The sequence below is a fragment of the Prionailurus viverrinus genome, chromosome A3, assembly GCF_022837055.1.
Source record: "Prionailurus viverrinus isolate Anna chromosome A3, UM_Priviv_1.0, whole genome shotgun sequence".
Classification (NCBI taxonomy): domain Eukaryota; kingdom Metazoa; phylum Chordata; class Mammalia; order Carnivora; family Felidae; genus Prionailurus; species Prionailurus viverrinus.
The window spans coordinates 119538831-119558192 of NC_062563.1; the positions used below are offsets into that span (position 1 = coordinate 119538831).

General features: G+C 55.9%; 2 protein-coding genes across 9 annotated transcripts in view; both read right to left on the reverse strand.

Moving 5' to 3' along the window:
- Positions 1–2386: 2386 nt before the first annotated feature.
- Positions 2387–10841, reverse strand: TMEM214 (transmembrane protein 214). Of its 4 annotated transcripts, none has more exons than XM_047853900.1 (17): positions 10653–10839; positions 9536–9735; positions 8831–8981; positions 8399–8533; positions 8065–8147; positions 7535–7640; positions 7344–7425; positions 6708–6809; positions 6206–6347; positions 5728–5819; positions 5412–5460; positions 5113–5226; positions 4824–4941; positions 4157–4253; positions 3798–3966; positions 3517–3662; positions 2387–3307 (listed from the first exon to the last, which is right to left on the reverse strand). In XM_047853900.1, exons 1-17 carry the CDS (start codon positions 10795–10797, stop codon positions 3181–3183), a joined length of 2058 nt encoding a protein of 685 aa, XP_047709856.1. In that variant the 5' UTR covers positions 10798–10839; the 3' UTR covers positions 2387–3180. The 4 variants fall into 4 exon arrangements, with proteins under 4 accessions (XP_047709856.1, XP_047709854.1, XP_047709858.1 ...); XM_047853898.1 differs by having other exon boundaries at positions 3517–3668; positions 10653–10838; XM_047853902.1 differs by lacking the exon at positions 2387–3307 and having other exon boundaries at positions 3521–3662; positions 4157–4278; positions 10653–10841.
- Positions 10842–14960: 4119 nt separating this feature from the next.
- The window catches only part of MAPRE3 (microtubule associated protein RP/EB family member 3), a 53972-nt gene continuing 49570 nt past the window's right edge, over positions 14961–19362 (reverse strand). For 4 of the 5 annotated variants that reach the window (XM_047853961.1, XM_047853964.1, XM_047853963.1 and 1 more), the window contains exons 3-7: positions 18677–18822; positions 17857–18058; positions 16406–16560; positions 16136–16288; positions 14961–15892 (exon numbers count right to left, since the gene is read on the reverse strand). In XM_047853961.1, coding sequence (XP_047709917.1) covers positions 15824–15892; positions 16136–16288; positions 16406–16560; positions 17857–18058; positions 18677–18822 — 725 coding nt within the window. In that variant the 3' untranslated portion in view covers positions 14961–15823. The remainder of the gene's footprint in view (positions 15893–16135; positions 16289–16405; positions 16561–17856; positions 18059–18676; positions 18823–19362) is intronic. The other variant, XM_047853965.1, reaches the window with a different exon arrangement.

Consider the following 19362-nt stretch of genomic DNA (forward strand, 5'->3'; position numbering starts at 1 on the left):
TGGGCATTTGGGCTGTTCCCACCTTTTAACTTTTATGAATAACAGTGCTATAAACATTCATGTACAAGTTTCTGTGTGGATATGTGTTTTTATCTTGGGTGTATAGGAGTGACATCGCTGGGGTTTGTGGTAATTATATGTTTAACTCTTTGAGGAACCACCAAATTTTTTCCACACTGACTGAACCATTTTATATTCCCACCAGCAATGTAGGAGGGTTCTCATTTCTCCACATCCTTGCCAACGCTCTTCTGGATACTTTTATTATAGCCCATTTTCAACAAATTGAGCTCAATTATAAGCATTTTCCTATGTCCTTAGAGAGTCTTTGAAATCATCGTTTGAACAGGCAGGCATGCCCGTCTCCGTGGGAAACGCTCCACCCCAGGGGTGATGGCATTTGAGAAGGGGCTGGCAATGCTACAGGTGAGTCTAGCGACGCCATGCTTTGGGGAAGTGAGACCACCCATTAAGCTGCCCTGCTGTAAAGCTGGCACTATAGGTACACATCCAGAAACGTGCTTTAAGCCTTTTGGGAAGAAGTGTTTCAAATGAGTCATGTACCAGAACTCGCAGGCCCATACAGGAGTTGGTAAGAGATTGACAAAAGATAACCATACTCAAACTGCCCTTCGTTGTTTGGGGCATGTTATCTGTAGAACTCCAGCTGTGTAAAAAGTAAAGTTACAATGTCCAAATGTGACCTTCTGAGGCGTCAGGTGACTTCTGTCCCTCCAGTAACACCCATCATCATAGGGTGATAGCCCACCTGTCAGCCTGGGTCTGCTCGTCTAGTCCACACTAGGTCGGTTCACTGGCTCAGCTTCGATGCTTGTGCATTGACAGGTCTGCCAAATGTGAAACTTCTGGGTGTCTGGTTTAGCTTTATTGGACAGCAGGTGCAGTGTTGGACTACTTCTCTTGACACTGGAGAAATTCTGGACAATTCCAATAACAGGTCAAACAACGGGGTTTATCAAATAAAGCCAATTAGGGTGTCAGTGTCCCTATGAAAAGCTGTGGAGGCCCCAGCCAACCTGATTACACGTTGTACCCCAGGATTCTAGGTCAGAAATTAAACAAACCCAGCAAGGTAAATCTCGTACACACTAGAAACCAACGCAGCACTCCTAAGTGGCGTTCTTTGATTTGCTGGATTGTGACAGTCCAGCAGCGTTGGTGATTCAATGTCATCATAGGACAGGGTCGTCATTTTACTTGTCCTATGCTGTTGCCAAGCCAGGTTCACAGCAGCCCTTCCTTCAACTTGCCTTGAATTCAGGCCAGTTAGAAGGATTCGCTATTCTTAAGAATTGCACCTGTTTCTGACTGGGAAGAAGTGAGGTCTTGGGACCCTTGGACAGTCCTGCCTAGCAGTCCCAGACCTTAGCTGCCAGGTGGGTTTTTTTCCCTTGGGAAAAATGGTCGTGGTCACCTGCCACTAGGAGCAGGGTTCTGCCCAACGTGGACTGTTTAACGCTCGACAGGTAAGAGTTACATCCTAACAAGGGAAGAGAACACGACGGGAGACGCCATTGTACTCATGACCTCACTTTGTGCCATGATTTTTCTACGCTAACTACTTGATAGGCAGAGTCTCAGGGCAACAACTGAATGGGAAAGTGGTAGCTGGCCATCATCCTGCTGTCATCTCAGGGTTTGATGGAAGCAGGAACCAGCCTGGGGGGGTTGGAGTGGACAGCGCACCTCTAGCACTGCTTACATTTCAAACATTAGAATCTTGAGGTGAGAGTGGAAAGCCTGTGCAGCTCTTACAGTCCCTAGTCAAAAACAAAAAGGGGCTTTGGTGATAGGCCCTTGACTCGTGTGTCTTTTGGAGTCCTACATCTTTCACTCCTTGCCTTATAAAACTAATTAATAAATTAAGGTCCTGGCAAGGAGCCTGGCTGGCTCTCTCCGAGAGCATGTGACTCTCTGATCTCAGGGTTGTGAGTTCAAGCCCCACACTGGACGTGGAGCCTACCTAAAAACAAATAAAAATAAAAATAAAAATAAAAAAATAAAAAAAAATGAAGGTCCTAGCAAGGAAGAGACCACCACCAATCACAGACCAAGAATTCCCCTAGGAAACTCTCCCTGCTTTTTCCAGCTTAAAATAGTCAAGCCATCAAGGTAGGTGTTGGGACACGAATCATAGTGGCAAGTGAGACAATATGATTAGGGCAGCAAAAGGAGCGTCTGGAATCCTCAACAGGTCCAAGTTTAGAGTGATGGGCATGAGCTTTCCCTGCCAGAAGCTCCCCTGCAGCCAGTGGCTACAACCTCCAGGAGGCAGGGAGCCAAAGGAGAACACGCATATGCCCAGTGTTTTGCTGTCCCGTTCACAACCACGGGAATCCTGACGTGACGATGTGGACAGGAAAGCTGGCAATCACACCTGTGTCCTTTATTCCACCCAGTAGGCATACCCAGGGGCCACATGCTGAATCCCGTCTCGACGGGCTGCTGGAAGGTTCGCTGGGCCCGAGGCACACAACCACCTGGGCTTTGCTCTCCAGGCAGACGGTAGGGCTGGGCGGCAGAGATAAGCTGAACCTTGAGGCAGAGTCCTCCAGCAACAAAGGGGAGCGGAGAGTAAGGAAGTAGGACCACGATGGAGGGGGGGCAGTGAGGGGCCTCAAAGGACTTAAGTTGGGCATTTGGAGGTGAAAGGCCTTTCCGGCCAGCCCTCACGTCCACCGACAGTCACGCCCAGGCTGTGGGTTGAGGCGAGGCCACTGTCGCCCGCTACGGTGCTATATTCTTCTGGAGGCCCCTCTCCTTGTTCCACCGTGACCAAAGTCTGGGAGCAGGAATCACTCGTCAAAAGAATGCAGATGTCACTCAGTGGAGTCCCACCACTTTGGAGAGGAGCTGTTTGGGGGCTTCGGGGATGAGATGGAAGGAAGTGGAGAGCAGGAGACCAGAACGGGCTACAGAGGCTACCGGCCTGAGGACAGAGGCCGGGAGCTACATGCAACAGGGCCAGGCAAGTGTTCAGTGGGATCAGGGGTAGGAGGCTGAGATGCCTCTGGGCTCAGTCCCCACCAAAGGTAGAAGTGGGACAGAGGCCACTGGCCACTTGCCTAGGAGACAGAACTCGGGCGCCAAGTAAAAAAGACTCCTTTGCGGAAACCCCCCAGCAGTCTCCGAGGGCTGCCCCAGACAGGGACGCGGGGCCTATTGCTGGGATATCATGGCAAGTGCCCAGTCCAAGAAAGCCACGGTGATGTCCTGTAGGCAGAGCCAGGTCCAGCGGGCAGCCGCACTGAGCTGTGTCCTCACGCAGTCCCAAGTCACCTCACCTCTGGGAGGAAAGCAGAACATTTGTGGGGGTTCCGAGGCGGTGTCAAGTCACAGGGTTGCGCTCAGACCCACAACCCGCATCCCGGAGTCGCCGAGGGACGCTTGACCGCTGGGGCGGGGCACAGGGAGAGACTGGACGGAGAGCCCTGTCCCTGGGGAAAGGGCAGGGGGCTCCGGGGCTCCTGCTGCAGCGCTGGACGCGGCTCTCACCTGCATGCCTCATGGCAGCGCTCCTGGGCCCGGGCCAGGGCCTCTAGCAGGACGTGCCACAGCGGCAGCAACACACTGTGGTAAAGCAGCAGGAGCAGCTCCCTCAGAGACTGGAGCAGCTGGATCAGGGTGTCGGGGAGCTGGATCTGTAGGTGGAGCACAGAGCATGGGGGCGGTTAGAGCACCGGGAGAACGCATCCTGGTCCTGAGGACCCGCTCCACACGGGGCTGGACCTTCCGGCCCCTGGGCAGACCAGCCATTCTCCCTGTATCTGGCTTACCCTCTGGGAGAGGCCGGCGAGGCTGTCACCAGCCCAGGCAAGGTGGGAGGCACAGTGGGCAGAAAGAAAGCTGACTGTGGCATTGGTGTGGGTCCAGGCCAGCTGCAAACCGGGCCTCACCACGGTCAGCAGGTGGGAGCCCCAGGCTGGCAGGGTCTCCTGCAGCCAGCTGTACAAGATGGAGGGGAGAAAGGAAGGCCGAGTTTCCTCAGACAGCTCGGCTCCCCTGAGAACAGCTGGGGGGAAGGGAGGCCTTGGGGAGGGAAAACTGCCATCGTTCTCGACCGATACCGCCACCACCTCGAACACCAAGCCCTCTCCCGGCCACCTCCTTTCTCCCCTCCCCAGGCGGAGCTCACCTGTAGCCTTGCAGGCTGTAGGAGTAGACCTTGGCACATACGTGCTGGCCAGCAGGCAAGAACCCAGATGATTGAAGTAACCGGCCAGAGAGGGAGGCTGAGTAAAGGGGGCCCGTGGTGAGCTGGGGGGCAAGGGGGACAGGGAGTGGGGAGACAGACACTACAGGCCCCAGAGCAGGCCCAGTGGGGGATGTAGCAGAATGCAGCGTGCTCACAGGGCTGCAGAGCTGGCTCCAGTCTGCTCTGGAGCATGCTCGCTTGGAGGGAGGGGTGCAGGCCTGGGGAGCTGAGCCCATTTCTCCTGCTGGGCCGGGTGAATGGGAATGAGGCAGCCAGGCAGGTGTCAGGAAGCCTGGGTTGGAGGGTCCACCCGTCTACTTACCAGCCGTGATCTGAAGCTAATTGGTAAATGTGACCCTCAATTTCCTCAGGAGTTAAAAAGGAGATAACACTTTCTCAAACAAGACCGTGCATACACAAGCATTTCTACACTGCAAAGCAACAGTCCAATCTGAAGCGGTAATGTCACAGTTGTGGACAGAAAAGCCTGCCTGGAAAGGTTTCTTCTGTAGGACTAAGACAAGGCTGTATTAGGGGCAGTGGCCACTACACCTAGCTCCGTGCCTCACCCTCGTGCTATCTTCCTCACCTGCCAATCACTGCTTACCCTGGAAAGAGCTATGTGATCGGAAGTCATGGCACAGGAAACCTACGGCAAAGATCAGCACCAGTAGGAGCAGCCGTGTCCAGGGCAGCCGGTAGCCCCGTGCCTGCTGCAACAGGCCCTACGAGGGGAGGGGGAAGGACCGGTGGTCAGAAGGGAAGGGGGTGGTCCTCGCCTCCTAAGGCGGGCCTCAAGCCAGGCCTCCTCCCCTCCGGGGACAGGTGGGGCGGAGAATGTGCTGAGCCACAGGTGTAGGACGGTGCGCGGGCTGGGGAGGGCTGGGTGCTGGTACCTTACAGGCTGTGTCACAGGTGACGGCATCCTGGTTGTTGCAGCTGCCCTTCCTTAGCAGCTCCTGGTTGGTAAGCTTGAAGGACTGAATGGTTTCTTGCAAAGACTTCTGTGTCTATCGGATAAGAAAAGTCTGGGTTGAGAGGACAGCATTCAGTCTGTAAGGGAACCGAGCCTCCACCCTGTTTCACTGTCCACGCAGTGAATACAGTGCGTTCTCAGGGAGGGGGGCAGTGGTTGAAGGGTACGAACCCAGAACCCAGACGAGGCTCAGCCTGCCATGTCCTCCCAGCTCCTCACCTTCTTGGGAATCTGCTCCCAGGACCTGAGCAGGTGTTCCAGCAGCAGGCTATGGGGAAAGCACAACCCCTTGCAATCAGGGGGCCCACTTGGCCCTTCCCATCCCCCTTTAGGCCCTGGCTCCTTCACTTCCCTCCCACAGTGGGCAGCTTCCTAGAGGCCACCCCAGCAACGTTCCCGCTCAATTTGAGAGGCACGGACCCGAAGGACAGTGACAGATTTTCCCCTTCTACTTCTAGGCTAGGGACAGGTGGGGAAGCATGGATTAGGCTTCTCTGTATGGACTGGAGGTGGGCAGCCCCCCACCCCCACCTGCCTGGACTGTGACAAGTGCTTGGGGTACAGCTGTCTCCAGACACTGGCGCTGAGGGGGTCCACCGTCAGGCACTCGGTCAGGCTGCTCAGGAGCTGCATAGGGGACAGGAGAAACTGCTGGGGCCTGGGGCTGGCTGGAGGGGAGGGTGCTGAGAGGTAACCCCTGGCCCCCAAGTGGGGCAGCCCAGGCAACACACCCATCCCAGAGAATGGGGAAATCATGCCAAGACCCCAGAAATGTCTGAGAGGTCGTAACGGGGAGGCTGGAACTCCCAATCTAGAGCTTGAGCTGGAAGGTCACCCGTCCACAAGAGGCAGGACATCAGAGACCAGCTTAGCTTCGTCCTCGTGAGGGTGGTGTGCGAGTGGGGCGGGTGGCTATCAGGAGCTAAGGAGGTGCCCAGGAAACGGGTCCCATGAAGGCAGGGACCTCACCAGCAGGTAGGGACCTCTGCAGCGGCCTTCCGCCACTTCCTCACCTCTTTCTTCATCTCAGGAGGGCAGCTAGGGGTGGCTCTGGACAGGAAGGAGGGGAAGTACGTATGCAGGATGGATTCCGGCCTCGCCCCAAACGCCAGCACCTTCAGTCGGGGGTAGAGCTGACACAGCTGCTCCTGCAGGCTGGGGTGGGGGTGGGGAGGAGAGCCAGGCACAGGCTCTAAATGGAGCTATGTGAGGTGTCCCTTTTCCTGCCCGAGAGAGGGGAGTCGCTAAGGGCCTTATAATGGCAAGGAGTCTTTTCAAACACAGAGAGTCCCCGGGAAATCTGTTGAAGTCATGGATCTTCTCCCCAGGAAAACGTCCATATGGCAATGATACTCGAGGGCCCACACAATCTCAGGAGGTTCACCGATCCCTTGAACCTTGCAGGTTGAGAATCTCAAATTTAGGATGGTTGGAGAAGAGGGGACAGGAAATATGCTGCCTGCTCCTGACTCTGCTGGGATCCTTCACAGCAGGTGTGCCCCAGGGTAGTCCTACCTGGGTGTCAGGGAGTTGTTGGGCATGTAGGCAAAGTCCAGAAGTGGGAAGAAGTCCTTGGGGCCAATCATGCCAAAGCCCTTGGTGAGGTTGGGGTGCATCCTATGGGGGAAGGAAGGAATAGACTTGTGGAGACTACCATACAGGCTGTGAACCCAGCTAAACCCAACATCTAGGGAAATGGGCATAAACCCTGCCCCACCCCCTACCCCTTAATAGCTTCTTTCCTTTCCTTCCTCACATTCTGATCGGGAGGGGCTGGTCCTGGTTTTCCTCACATCTATGGAGGCCAGGATCACAGCATCCCATTTTGCTGAAACAGCTACTTTGTGTTTTTTTGTTTTAAATTTTTTTAAAAGTTTTTAAAATTTATTTTGAGGGAGGGAGCATGAGCAGGGGAGCGGCAGAGAGAGGGAGAGAGAGAGAGAATCCCAAGCAGGCTCAGCACCGTCAGTGCAGAGCCTGATGCAGGGCTCAAACCCACAAACCATGAGATCATGACCCGAGCCAAAATCAGGAATCAGATGCTCAGCTGACCGAGGTGCCTCCGAAGCAGGAACTTTGGACACCATAAGCCTTCCTGGCTGTCCCCTCCCCCCCCCTGCCCCCTCCCCCCCCCCCCCCCTAGTTACTCACAGGAGCAGCCGATCCAGGTATGCAATGGCGAAGGGAGACAGAGACTTGATGCCCAGCACAGGCAGCATGATCCCTAGCCACACTGAGGAGACAAAGTTCAGGGAGGAAGACTCAGGTTCGGACACAATGGGGATGTTAAAAAGCTTACTGCTTCCAAGACCACCCTTCTTCCTGCCCCCCTTCTCTGTTACCTTTCAGTCCTTCAGTGAGGTTGGTAAAACCTGCTTGACCCAGGGCCCACATGATGGTCAGACACTTCGCTGGACGGCTCTGGTGAGACCTTAGCAGTTCCAGGAACTGAGGAGACCGGTGGGAAAGGCAGGTTGGGATGGGGCAAAGCACCAGGAGCACCCCAACGCCAGGCAGGAAGAGATGTCAACAGGGAGACAAGGGACAGGCCACGGAGCAGTGGAGTAGTACAGGGTAGTGATTCACAGCATGTGCTCTGGCACCAGGCTGTGGCCTTCGACCATACTTTCCGCTTACTAGTTTACTAACTCTAGGAAAGTTACTGAACCCCTCCGCAGCTCAACCTTCTCCTCTATAAAATGACTGCCTCACATACATACAAAGCACATCCAGGGCAAGCACTAGCAGCATTAGCCATCAATACTGGTCTTACAGGGTCTTCTACTACCCCTTAACTCGGTCCAGAGTGTAGATTCTGCCCAGCCTCCCCAGTCCTAGCCTCCTGGTGTCCCCACCACCAGCCTGAGCTCACCTTGCCCAGGTTCATGGTGGCAATCTTGGGTTTGTCTTGCAGAATGGCCTGGATACAGATGCGGTAACCGTGTAGTGACTCCCCTGAAGAGACATGTGTTCTCAGACGTACATACCCTACTTGACATCCCAAATCTGAAATCTCCCTTCTAGCAGCTGTGAGCCCAGAACGCAGGCCCAGCGACTTCTAACTTTCTCTTTCCAAAAGAGTGTGGAGATTAGTACATTTCCCTGTTGGAAACAGAACCACCCAGCCCATCTGGAAGTAGAAAAAAGGGACTAGTAGGTTTCCAAGATGGGGGGGGGGGCTAACCCTCACAGGGGGGCCCACTCACCTGGCGTCTTATCCAGTTCTTGCAGCATAGTGAACAGACAGTGGTCAAAAAAGAGTTCCAGAGACCCTGCTGCCTTGGCCAGTAGCCCTCGGATGATCCCACGCAGCTCCCGGTTTACCAGGCTGTAGGGATAATCTGGGGCCGACAGGCCTCCATGTGAGTGCTAGGACCAGAAGCTTCTGCAGCTCTGTGCACTCCCTGAGGATGGGGAGTGCAGGCAGAGGCCCCCTGCACTGAGGCTGGCATCCTCCCCATCCCAGTGAGGCCCAGGCGCTGTCACAGCTGTTATGATTCGAGAACATCTTTGATTCACGCACAGGAATCAGGACAGGGTAGGGGCACTGGGCTCTTTTACTAACTCATGGGCTGACGCACAGCCCTTTCGGTGTTTTCTTGAACTGGTCTGATTTTGAGGGAGTCAGAAGAACTAACCGTGAGTGTGCTGGCTTAGAGTGGGTTCACTTAGAGGCGCTTGGAGCTTGTAGTTGAGATAGCTGGCCAGGTCCTTCAACCACACGGATGGGTTTCCAGAGAACACGCTCTGGCTCTTGTCTAGCTCTTTCTGCAGAGCTGCCACGTCGAGCTGCCAGGGATACAGGCCCCCCGTGGTGCGTTATGAGTGAGTACAGGGAAGCAGGACAGAGATGGGAAAACAGGTGAACTAGGTGAAGGCAGAAGGAAAAAAGGGTTTCTGCTTTTAAGTGTTAAGTATGTGGAATGCCACACTATTGCTGCACCTGGATATTTGGGGAAAAGAGTACAGCTGGGATTGCTGATCTCAAGGCCCAATACTCTTAAGCCCTTCACACGTTCAAGGGGACCAGACGGAAAATGAAACACTGCTGCTTCCACAGGGCGAGGAACCACAGCTGTTTCTCTACCCTCTCCCCAGTATCCCTGGGTCTTCAAGGCTCTCCTTGCGTAATCTAGGTTTCCCTAGAAACTTATTTCTGATCTGTCTTAAATGCAAGCATTCTATACCTTGGGATTTCTGCCCTTTCCTGAATGCTTCCTCCCAAAAGCAGTGTCTCGAGTTCCGCAGGTCCCTCGGCGGCCACCGCCACCCCCTTGTTCCTTTCATCTTCTCCACGCCTCACGTCCCTGTTGTCTCCCCACCTAAAGTCTAGGCACACTCACAGCTTTCAGTGCCTCCTCCAGGCTGCGGAAGCGACCCTGCTTCTGGTTCTGGTTGGCGAGGGTGGCCGCCTTCTTAGTCTGCTTCTTGTTCCCGGGTTTCTTAGGCTCCACAGCAGGGGGTGGAACTTGCTCCTTATTCTGCCGCTTCAGGATTCTCTCAAAGCCCCGCTCATAGAGGGTGCTTGTCGTCTGAATTGGAGCTGGGGTAATGACAGGCAGAGAAAGGGGGACCATCCTTGAGTCATGAGGGCCTCACGGGAACAGCGGTGCCTTCCCCCACATTGTCACCAAATTCGTCTCCAGTGGGGAGCCTGCCTCAACGGCCCTTCTTGCGTCCTGCTTAAGGAGCAGGGAGGGCAGCCCTCCCGGTTGCTTCTTTCAGTCATGGCAGCTCTTGAGTTCATAGGCTCTTTCAAAGAGGTGAGGCATTTCTTTATTAGATAAGTCAGAGTGCGTGGGAACTAGCAGAGGAGTAGGATACAGAGGGCTGGCTTCCTTGGTGAGTGGCTACCAGTCTGGGAGGTCAGGACTTTTCTGTCTTGGTTCCAGTGTGACAACTCTATCATCAACAAGTGGCAAGCTCTCTCCACTCTCCAGGAGACTTCAAGGAAAGAGGCGCCACTTAAATACTCGCTGGGTGTTGAGAATGAGTGGTGGGGTCGTTCCTTCCGCTGCCGGGCTCCCCCCGTCGGTCTCCCCCCCCTCCAGCCCCCACCCCAGTACCTGCTGGTTACTCAAGGAGGCGGCACCGAGCACGATGAAGCCGGCGGCCTCTCCCCAGCTCTCAGACATTGGCCCCAGAGGCCAGGCTAGGGCCGGGAACAGCTGGTAGGGTGTGTGCAGACAGCAGTCCTGGTCCCCTCTGACATGTGACCCCGGGAAAGGGCACCTAACTCCACTGGGCCTCGGTTAACTCATCTGCGAGGCGAGGACAGCTCCCTCCTAGCGCTGTCTACCTCCTGTGAGGCTCAAGAGGCGACGCACGGCAGCGCTCGCCGAACGGGGGGTGCCGATCGGCAGGGCAGCCCAGGGGCTCGGGTGGCTGCTCGCTACCTCGCCGGAGGGGCAGGCCCGGGGCCGGGAGGCGGCGCTGGCGGCCGGCCGGGTGGGTACTCACGGGTCAGGTCGTATTTCCACACACCGTTCGCCTCCCCGAGAGCCCGGCGGTCCCCTCCGCCGCTTCTACCACTGCCGCCGGCCCCGGGCCGCCGCCCTTTCCTCACCACCTCCCAGCGCCCCCCACCAGCCGCCTTGGCTGCCATGGCTCCGACCCTCCCGCCACTGCCACCTCCCTGGGCTTTCCGGTCCGGCGCGGATGCACCGCGCTCTGCCACGTCTCCTCGCAGGGCCTCGCGGCGCGTGACGCCGACCGCAAGGCAGCCTGGGACTTGTAGTCTTTCGTTTTCGCCGCGTTATCTCTAGCAAGGTATCGGGTCGGGAGGGGCGGCTGGGGTCTCCTTCGTAGCAAAAAAAAAAAAAAAAAATCCACGCAAAGGCGTTGAGATGAGAGGCTGTTGTATTCAGAGCATTTTAATTGGGCATTTACTGTATGAAGGCCACTGCATTGGGTGACTTGGAAATGTAACCAATTGCGGTTTTCTTTGCTTTCTAGCGGTGCCAGAAAGATGGAATGGAACGTTTTCCTTACCTTCGGGGCGAGGTTGAAGATTACATTTTTTCTCCCTTCTAGGAAAGTGCTAGTTTTTTTTGTTGTTAGTGGTTAAACTTTAAGTTATTGGGCTATAAAAAAAAATCTATTGTGGAAGAACAAGGAAGAGGATGGAGCTTGCGGGTAGGGGAAGTGTTTGGAGGACAGGAAATGGAGAGCGGTGGCCCCCGCTAGTAGAAGGGAAAAGTCTGGGGTTCTGGGACCGCCAGGGCTGTTTCCCCTTACAGGGAAGAGGAAAGAATGGCTCTGACCCTCAGTGCAAGAGTCAGTCCCAAGTCCCAGATGTGGCAGGGAGTCATCAAGAAGAGCCCCAGACCTGAGGAACCACTCAAAGAGGTTACTGCTGACTTTCTCTGTCCCTGGAGGGCCTTCCACCACGCTTGTAGTATCATGTGAAACCTCAAAATGTAAAGCATCCCAGTAGGGGAGGAGGAGGAGAGGAGAAATGAAAGTAACTTATTACAATTAAGGAAATGTGCTGTTTCAGGTACACTCCTAGATTCAAGGATGAGATTCATACCTGCCGTACTCAGGTACAAGACAGGCAAGGCCTTGTTGTAACAACTGATAGAGTCCAAATTCCTACAGGGTGAACAGCTGGGGAAGTGATGAGGATATCCTGAGGATATCCTAAGGATAGGAAGGAGATTAGAGAAGCCTTCCTGAAAGAGGTGGCATTTGAGATGGGTCCGGGGACAGGGAGAATTTTCACTGGTTGGCGATCAGGACAGGTGCAAAGAACGGGCCAGCCGTATGGGTTTATTGCTTTAAGTGAAAGCCTAGAGGTGGGGCACAGCAGGGCAAAGCTGGGAAACGAAGTAGTTCAGTGTGATGGTGTTTAATGAGATTTGGGAGGTGAAGAAGGGTGGAAAGCGATCTGAACCCATATGCTATGGTCTGCCAGAAATGTGGACTGGGAAGCCAGTGAGAAAGTGGCACAATCTACTGTTTCGGAAAAATAAGTGAGTATATGTGAAGGATAGGGTGGGGCGGGGGGAATGCCTCCTGCCTGTCCTCTAGCCCCTTCTGGCCTGACTGTGGCTGACCTTGCCTCCGTTTCCTCCGAAATGGAGTGCTTTTGCCCAGGACCGTAATTGAGCTGCTCGTTCACCAGTTCATTTTTTTCAGATCATCGGTTTAGTTCTACTCGACCTCACAACAAGATCTCCTTTGCTCAACCCTTTTTGTGTCACGTGTAGGGTCACCGAAGAGATGTTCTTTTCTGAAGAGAAACAGAACGGGCCGGGCTTTCCGTAGGGTCTGCCCCGTGGTGGAGGTAGTTAAAAAGGATTGTAATAAGTTACTTTCTTTTCTATCTTTCTTTGGCACGGTCTGACCGCTCATTTGTTGTACCTTGGTATCCAGGGGTGAGAAGTCACTCACTTACTTAGGCGCTTCTGCACTTTCTAAGCACCTTCTCTACCTAAGCACCTGGCACTGTGCCAGGGGGGCTAGAGGATTCACCTCGCTTGCTTGTGAGGAACTCGAAGCCTGTGTGAGACAAATGTGGAAGCAGAAAATTATAGTTCACCATCTAAGTGTTCCACGAGGAAGAGACTTAGTATGATGAGGGTACCGGGAAGAGGTGGAGGAGGCGGCAGTGGCTTTATGTCCCTGAACTCTGGGCGTTCCAAGAGCAGCCTCAGACACTAGCCGTGCAGCGGACTTGGGCAGCTACCCACATGGGGTCTGAGGGAAGAATCAAGATGTGGGGTCAAGCAGGACAGGTGGGTGTCTAGTGTGGGGGCAGGAAGGGTGAGCTCACTGAAGCAGTGTGACTTACCACGTTAGATTTTTATCGCTGCCGTAACAAACTTGCCGTAAACTTAGTGGATGAAAATAACACGTTTATTATCTTATAGTTCTGGAGGGCAAGGGTCTGGCAGGGTCTCACTGGGCTAAACTACGGTGTCTGCAGGACAGTGATCCATTCTGCAGGCTCTACGGGAGTATCTGTTTTTTCACCTTTCGCAGCATCTAGAAGCTGCCCGAGTTTCTTTGCTCAGGCCCCTCCCATCATCAAAGCCAGCAGATTGAGTCCCTCTCACAGGGTATCACTCCTCTGCTCCCCTTCCACTTGTACGGACCCTGTGATTACACTGGGCCCATCTGGATAACCCACAATACTCTCCTTATTTTAAGGTCAACTGATTAGTGACTTAATTCCACTTGCAACCTTAATCCCCCTTTGTTATGTAACCTAACATCTTCCAAGTTCTGGGAATTATGACCCGGACACCTTTAGGGAGGAGGCATTGTTTTGGCGACCACACGCACTTTGCTGGCGGGGTGAGGTCTTGGCCTGAAGATTAGGGCCACACAGAACAACTACTTTAACCTCTTTTTTTTTTTTTTTTAATGTTTATTTATTTTAGAGAGAGACACAGAGAGACAGAGTATGAGCGGGTAAGGGGTAGAGAGAAGGAGACACAGAATCCGAAGCAGGCTCCAGGCTCTGAGCTGTCAGCACAGAGCCCGACGTGGGGCTTGAACTCACGAACTCTGAGATCATGACCTGAGCTGAAGTCGGATGCTTAACCGACTGAGCCACCCGGGCACCCCTACCTCTTACAGTGTCTACCTGGAATAATGGAGGGAAAGCCCTTTGAAGTGAGGCAAGGGAATTAAAAGTCATAACGATCAATAAAAGCAGGCAAGGAACTTGTTGGGAGGAGAAAAACAGAAGTAGAATAGGGCTAGAAGTATCTATGTGGGGGTGGGAGTCAAAAGGAGGAGGTGAAGCGAATGAGGAATGACCAGGAATGAACTGCTTCTCTAAGGCTGCTATCTGGAGTCATTGGAGAAATGGCAGTGATCTGGCAGAGGCTCAGGGAGCAGGGTCACAGGAGAAACAGTTCCAGTTTGATCATAATTCAGGATGATGAGGAAACACAAGGACTACTAGCCTGCAGCCACAGAAAGAACACTCTGGAGGTCACACCTCCGTGGTCTTTGGGGATGAGCGCCGAATCATGCGTCAGGAGGTCTGAAGTCTAACCTAGATTTTTACCACCTTGAGCAAGTCATGTCACAAGCAGGCCTTGGTCCCTTCATCAGTAAACGAGATGACTTTGTTTGATTGGGCCTGGTTCCCACATTCATTTCAGGGCCCTCGGTCCCTGGTCGGCTTCCGGGCCATTGGTTACGATGGCCCTTTGCCGGGGCACGCACCAGGAATGTAGGGCTGTGTGGATGATGTGAGGCTTCCTGACTCCTGGTTCCTCAGAGCTTGTTCGAAGGAGGAACCACTCGGGCACTGCTGTCCTAGGCTTCAGCACTCAGAGCTGCTTGCTCTTTGTAACCCACTCAGCTCTCTCTGTCACATAATACCTTGTCCCCAACTGGATCACAGTTGTGAGGTATATAACAATATGCGCCCTGACTGGCCCAAAGGAGACTGAACCAAAGCAACCCTTGGCCGGGCCCCCAGCCCGCCCCCAGTTAACTGCCCCCACCCCCAGCCACTTTACTGGGTTGCCTATCGTCACAGCCATGGCCCCAAGCTTTGTTCCTTCACGGGGATTGGGGCTTTGGGGCCTCCGTGAATTCCTTCCCTTAGAGCCCTGGCACGAGTGTTGAGAGATGGGGACTAGGTCAGAGCTGGCCTCTGAGGCCATGCGCCAATGGCAGTTTCTAGGCCTGACAGAGGATGGCAGGGGTGCAGTGCTCCGTGGCCGGCACCTCTGGAGAGGGGAGTGCTTGGGAGGAGAAAAACATTGAGACCCAGGCCGTGGCTCGCTTGAGGGAGACAGGGCATGGACTTTTACCACACAAGTTTATTTAAATAAAAGTGAACACATATGCAGGCTGGGTGGCCCGAGGGGGCAGAGGTCGGGGAGGAGGGCAGATGGGAGGCAGACGAACGGGAAGGTCCAGGCAGAATCTGTGTGGTATGAACCAAGCTGCAGAAGGGGTGGCTGGGGGCCTGGGGGCGGTGCTGGGCTTCGGTGCTGGGGGCAGGGGGCCGAGGGTGGGTGAGCCTGGTGCCGGGAGGTCATTTTCATCCCTCACGTGCTCCCCCCGCCTCTCCCTGACCACCGGGGCCTCAGGCACCCCCCACTCGGTCCCCTTATCCCTCTCCCGACATCAGCCTTCCCCTCAACTACTGGGAAGTCAGAAGACAAAATAAATAAGAACGGGTGAGTCCTGCCGAGGCTCCCAGCAATGGGGTAGGGATGCCAAGCCAGGCACACTGCCCCGGAGCCCCGTGCTGTCAGCCCTGGGAAAAGAACAGGTAAAGTGCAAGGAAAATCCAGTAAGTAAAAATATACCAATGACTTTGTCAAATATACAGCTGCTGGCTGTCAGGGGAGCGGGCGGCTGGCTGGGGCGGGCGGCGGCAGCGCCACCCTGGGAAGTGTTGGCCGACACAGCGTAGAGACAACGGAAATAAATAGGGGTGGAGGAGTGGACAGAGGCCTCGCCCAGCGCCCACCGGGCCTCTGCCTGCTCACCTGCCCCGTCCCCACAAGCCTCGCTCCTTGCCTGACTCCCCAGTGCTGCGGCACTGACACAAAGCACCCGGCGCCGACCGGCTGTAAGGAAAGGATTATAATGTGGGGCGGGAGCAGGGCGGGGAGGCACGGCAGCCGTGCAGTCAGCCAGGGCTGGAGCCGCCCTCAGTACTCGTCTTGGTCTTCCTGTTGGTGTTCCTCAATCTCATCGTCCTCGGGGGGTGCAAATCCTTCCTGGAGGGTGGGAAGGGAGAGGGAAGTGGTGAGCCAGGCAGGCCAGGCAGAGGGGGAGACTTCTGCTGGGAGCCAGTCCCACCTCCCCTGCTGATCTCTGTGTGACCCTGGGCTCTGACTTCAGTGGGCTCTCCCCACCCTGTTCCCCCAGGCCCCTCGGGTGCTACCCCTTGTGGTCTGCAGGGGGCAGGATGGGGAGGGCCCAGTGGGCCTGGGACATGAGCGGGTGAAGGCAGAGCTCACCTCGGTGGCATAGAGAATGCCTATGATGCCCGAGATAACCGGGCTGTTCTCACTTTCGTGTTCCTGGCAGATGAGCTCGATGTCTCGAAGTTTGCTGAAGTAGAAGTCACGCTCCTTCTCCAGCCCATCCACCGTCAGCTTCAAATCCAATAGCTGCTTGGGGACAAGGCGGTGTTCAGGCCAGAGGCCCCTGCCCCAGACTCCCCTTCCCACCCAAGGTCCTGGCTTTTGTTGAGGGCTCTCTCAGTGACCCTCGCCCACCCTACTCACCTGCTGATTGAGTTCGAGAATCTGGGCATCGGTCTCATGGCCGCCATTCCGGGCTGATGGGGGGTTCTTCCGGAGGATGCAGGGTGGGGCCACATTGCTCAGCCGGCCAGAGGTCTGCATGTTTTTGGGGCCTGTGGGGGACGTCCTCTGTGGAACTGCCCAGAGGAGAAAGGTCGGATGGGGCCACGTGAGCCCACGGCTCGCGGGGCCTGAGACAGCCTGGTGTGATGACTGCGGGGGCAGGCCCATGCGAAAGGCAGACACTCTTGCCCTCCCCTCCTCTCCCACTCGGGAGGGGCATCGACATCTAGGCCTCAAGCCATGGCCACACTGACACCATAGCAGCCGGGCAGCTCTTTGGCAAGCCTGGGAGAGCAGGGACTATAGGGAAGCAAAGAAGGTATGAGGTGTGGGGAGGGGGGGGGGGGAGCTGGCCTGAGGGAGAAGTGAGGGCAACCAGGAAGGAGGATTTGGGAAGTGGGGCTGGGAGGGTTGGGCCCTCTTGTACTGTCAGCCAGAGACTGAGGAAAAGCAGCTGATGCAGGGTCTCAAGTCTGGCACTTGCTGGGTCTTTCCCGACAGAAGCCCCACCCTCCCCGGGGATAAGCTCAGTCTCAGGGCCCCTGCCCCTCCCAGCATCCCTGCCTCAGGATGGGCTCTGTGTTCTCTGCTGGGCCTGACTCCGGGACCCCGGCTCCTCCCCCACAAGCCCGGCATGCTGAGGCCACTTGTCTTCTAGCTATGGCCGCTCCCTAGACAGAGCTGGCTGCTTCTAACACAAAGCAAGCAGGTGAAGGGGGGGGGGGAGGGGACAGGCCCAGGCGGGGCAGCAGCGCAAACAGAGGAGTGGCTCTGCTATGACGGGTTCAGATGCTGGGGCTGCCCCTTTCTCTTCCTTTCCCCAACCCTCTCATCCCCCAAACGCCCTATTGCTTCTCTCCCTTTTCCTCTCGAACCCAGACAAAGCCTCCTTTCAAAAGACTCATCTCTTGAGGACTCAGGGCTGTGGGCCTTTGGAATAGGGGAAGATCGGATCCCAATGGGGGAAGCTTGGCAGACTCCTGTCCCCGGGGGGCGTCCAGTGGGCAGGGGGCAAGAAGGGTGTGTGGTGCTGGCACCAGGCCCCTGGCCTGGATGGACCTGGACAGACGAACCGCGCCACATGCCGCCCCGTCATCTCAAGGCACAAAGCCAGTGCCCTGGGCCTCCCAGCACCACTGCCCCCATGGCTGGTGCCGGTGGCTCTCCGTTTGCGGCCCTCTTTCCAGCCCTGTCCTCCCTACTGTGATTCCCCCTGGTCTGGGCGGGCAGCAGGCGGCGTCATCTGAACTCCGTGATAACAGTCTCCTCTAGGCTGGCAGGGCCGGGCCGGCGGCCCAGGGGGCGCTCCTGGCTGCGGAGCCATGCCGGTCCGGCCCCCCACGCTCCCTCCCCCGGCTCGGGCACGTTACCTGCTGTGCCAATGAGTTTCTTGGATTTGTTGAAGATCTGATCACCTGGGTTAGGAGGGGGCGCTACGTCCTGGCCCTGCCGCGCCAGCAGAGGGTTGTAATCCTTTCCGTCATAGTTTGCGTCAAAGAATTTCTTAAACCACTGAATAAACTCAAAATTATCTTGGAATTTTCCTTTCACTAATTTCTCTACGGGAATTATCTGAAACAGACCACACAAGCAGAGAACTTTAGCCACCTGCTGCCGCAGGGCTGCCTTCCTCTGTGAGAGGGTCCACTGCTCTCAGGAAAGCCAGCTCCTGGGCTGCGGCGTCTTCCACCTTCTCCACTGGGCCCCTCCCTCGGCACCGGAGCCGGGACGCTGTGGCCGGGCCCGGGAGCCAGAGACGGCCCTCTCCTCCAGGCACGGGAGGAGCCGGCTGCGGCCCTCGCCCTCGGTGCTGCCGCCGTGTGCCTGTGGGGTGGGGGTGCCGGAACCAGGGGCTGGGGGCCACTGAGGCAGTAGAGTGAGCCAAGAGACTTTCCTCAGGCCCTACAGAGAAGGACCTTAGTAGGAGCGGTGCACTGAGCCCCAGCTGCTGAGACAGACAGGGTCCAGAGAGAAGGAAGGGGAAGGAATGTCGGCAGGATAGGATATCAAGTGTGGGGGTTTTTCCACCATGCCTTGAGCTGGGGGAACATTCCCTCCGGAGAGCAGGGGGGTGGAGAGAGGCGTGAGAGCTGGAATGACCCCAGCAGCCCCTGCTGCCCCGGCTGGCGGGTCATCTTCTTCCCCAGGGTCACACAGCTCCTCAGGGCCCCCCGGAGCGCAGGCACCTACTTTGTCAACACCCATCTTCTTGAAAGCTGCTTGCAGCACCTTGAAGTTGTGGATGTATTCGTGCTCTAGTTTGGCCTGGAACTTCACCTTCCTCAAGTGCACACAGCCGGGGAAGAGCATGTCCATGAACTGGCAATAGGCTGCCCCTGGGGAGAAGCACAGCTGCCTGAAGGGGTCCCCTGCCTGGGCTGCTCCCCCAAACTACCCAGTCTCCTCTCTCCTTGTCCTGGCAGGGTCAGTCCTACGGGTGGGACAGATACGGCCGGAATCCCCCCCCCCCCCGCCCCAGCTTTCCCAGAATAAAAGCAACTACGACAGATTGATGCAGTCACGTCAAACGCTGCGTATGTGTCATTTAATCCCAACAGCAGCCCTAGTTTGACAGGCATGTTCTCTCCATCTTGTGCATGGGGAAACTGAGACCTAGCGACTTGCCCAGGACTGCGCTGCAAGAACAGCTGAGCTTCGGGCCCAGCGTGGCCAGATTAGACCTCATACTGTGGGCTGCTGGCTTCGCTGCCCGTCCGGGCTCTTGATACCCCACGGCCCCTGCCCTCCCCCAGCCCCTCCCTGAGCCTCTCCCGCTCTTCGCTTCGGACTCTTCCCATCCCACGAGACCCTCATTTCCTTCACCGCCACGACTGTGACTAGTTTAGGGCTCTGCTGCTCTCCTCCTCAATCCTGAT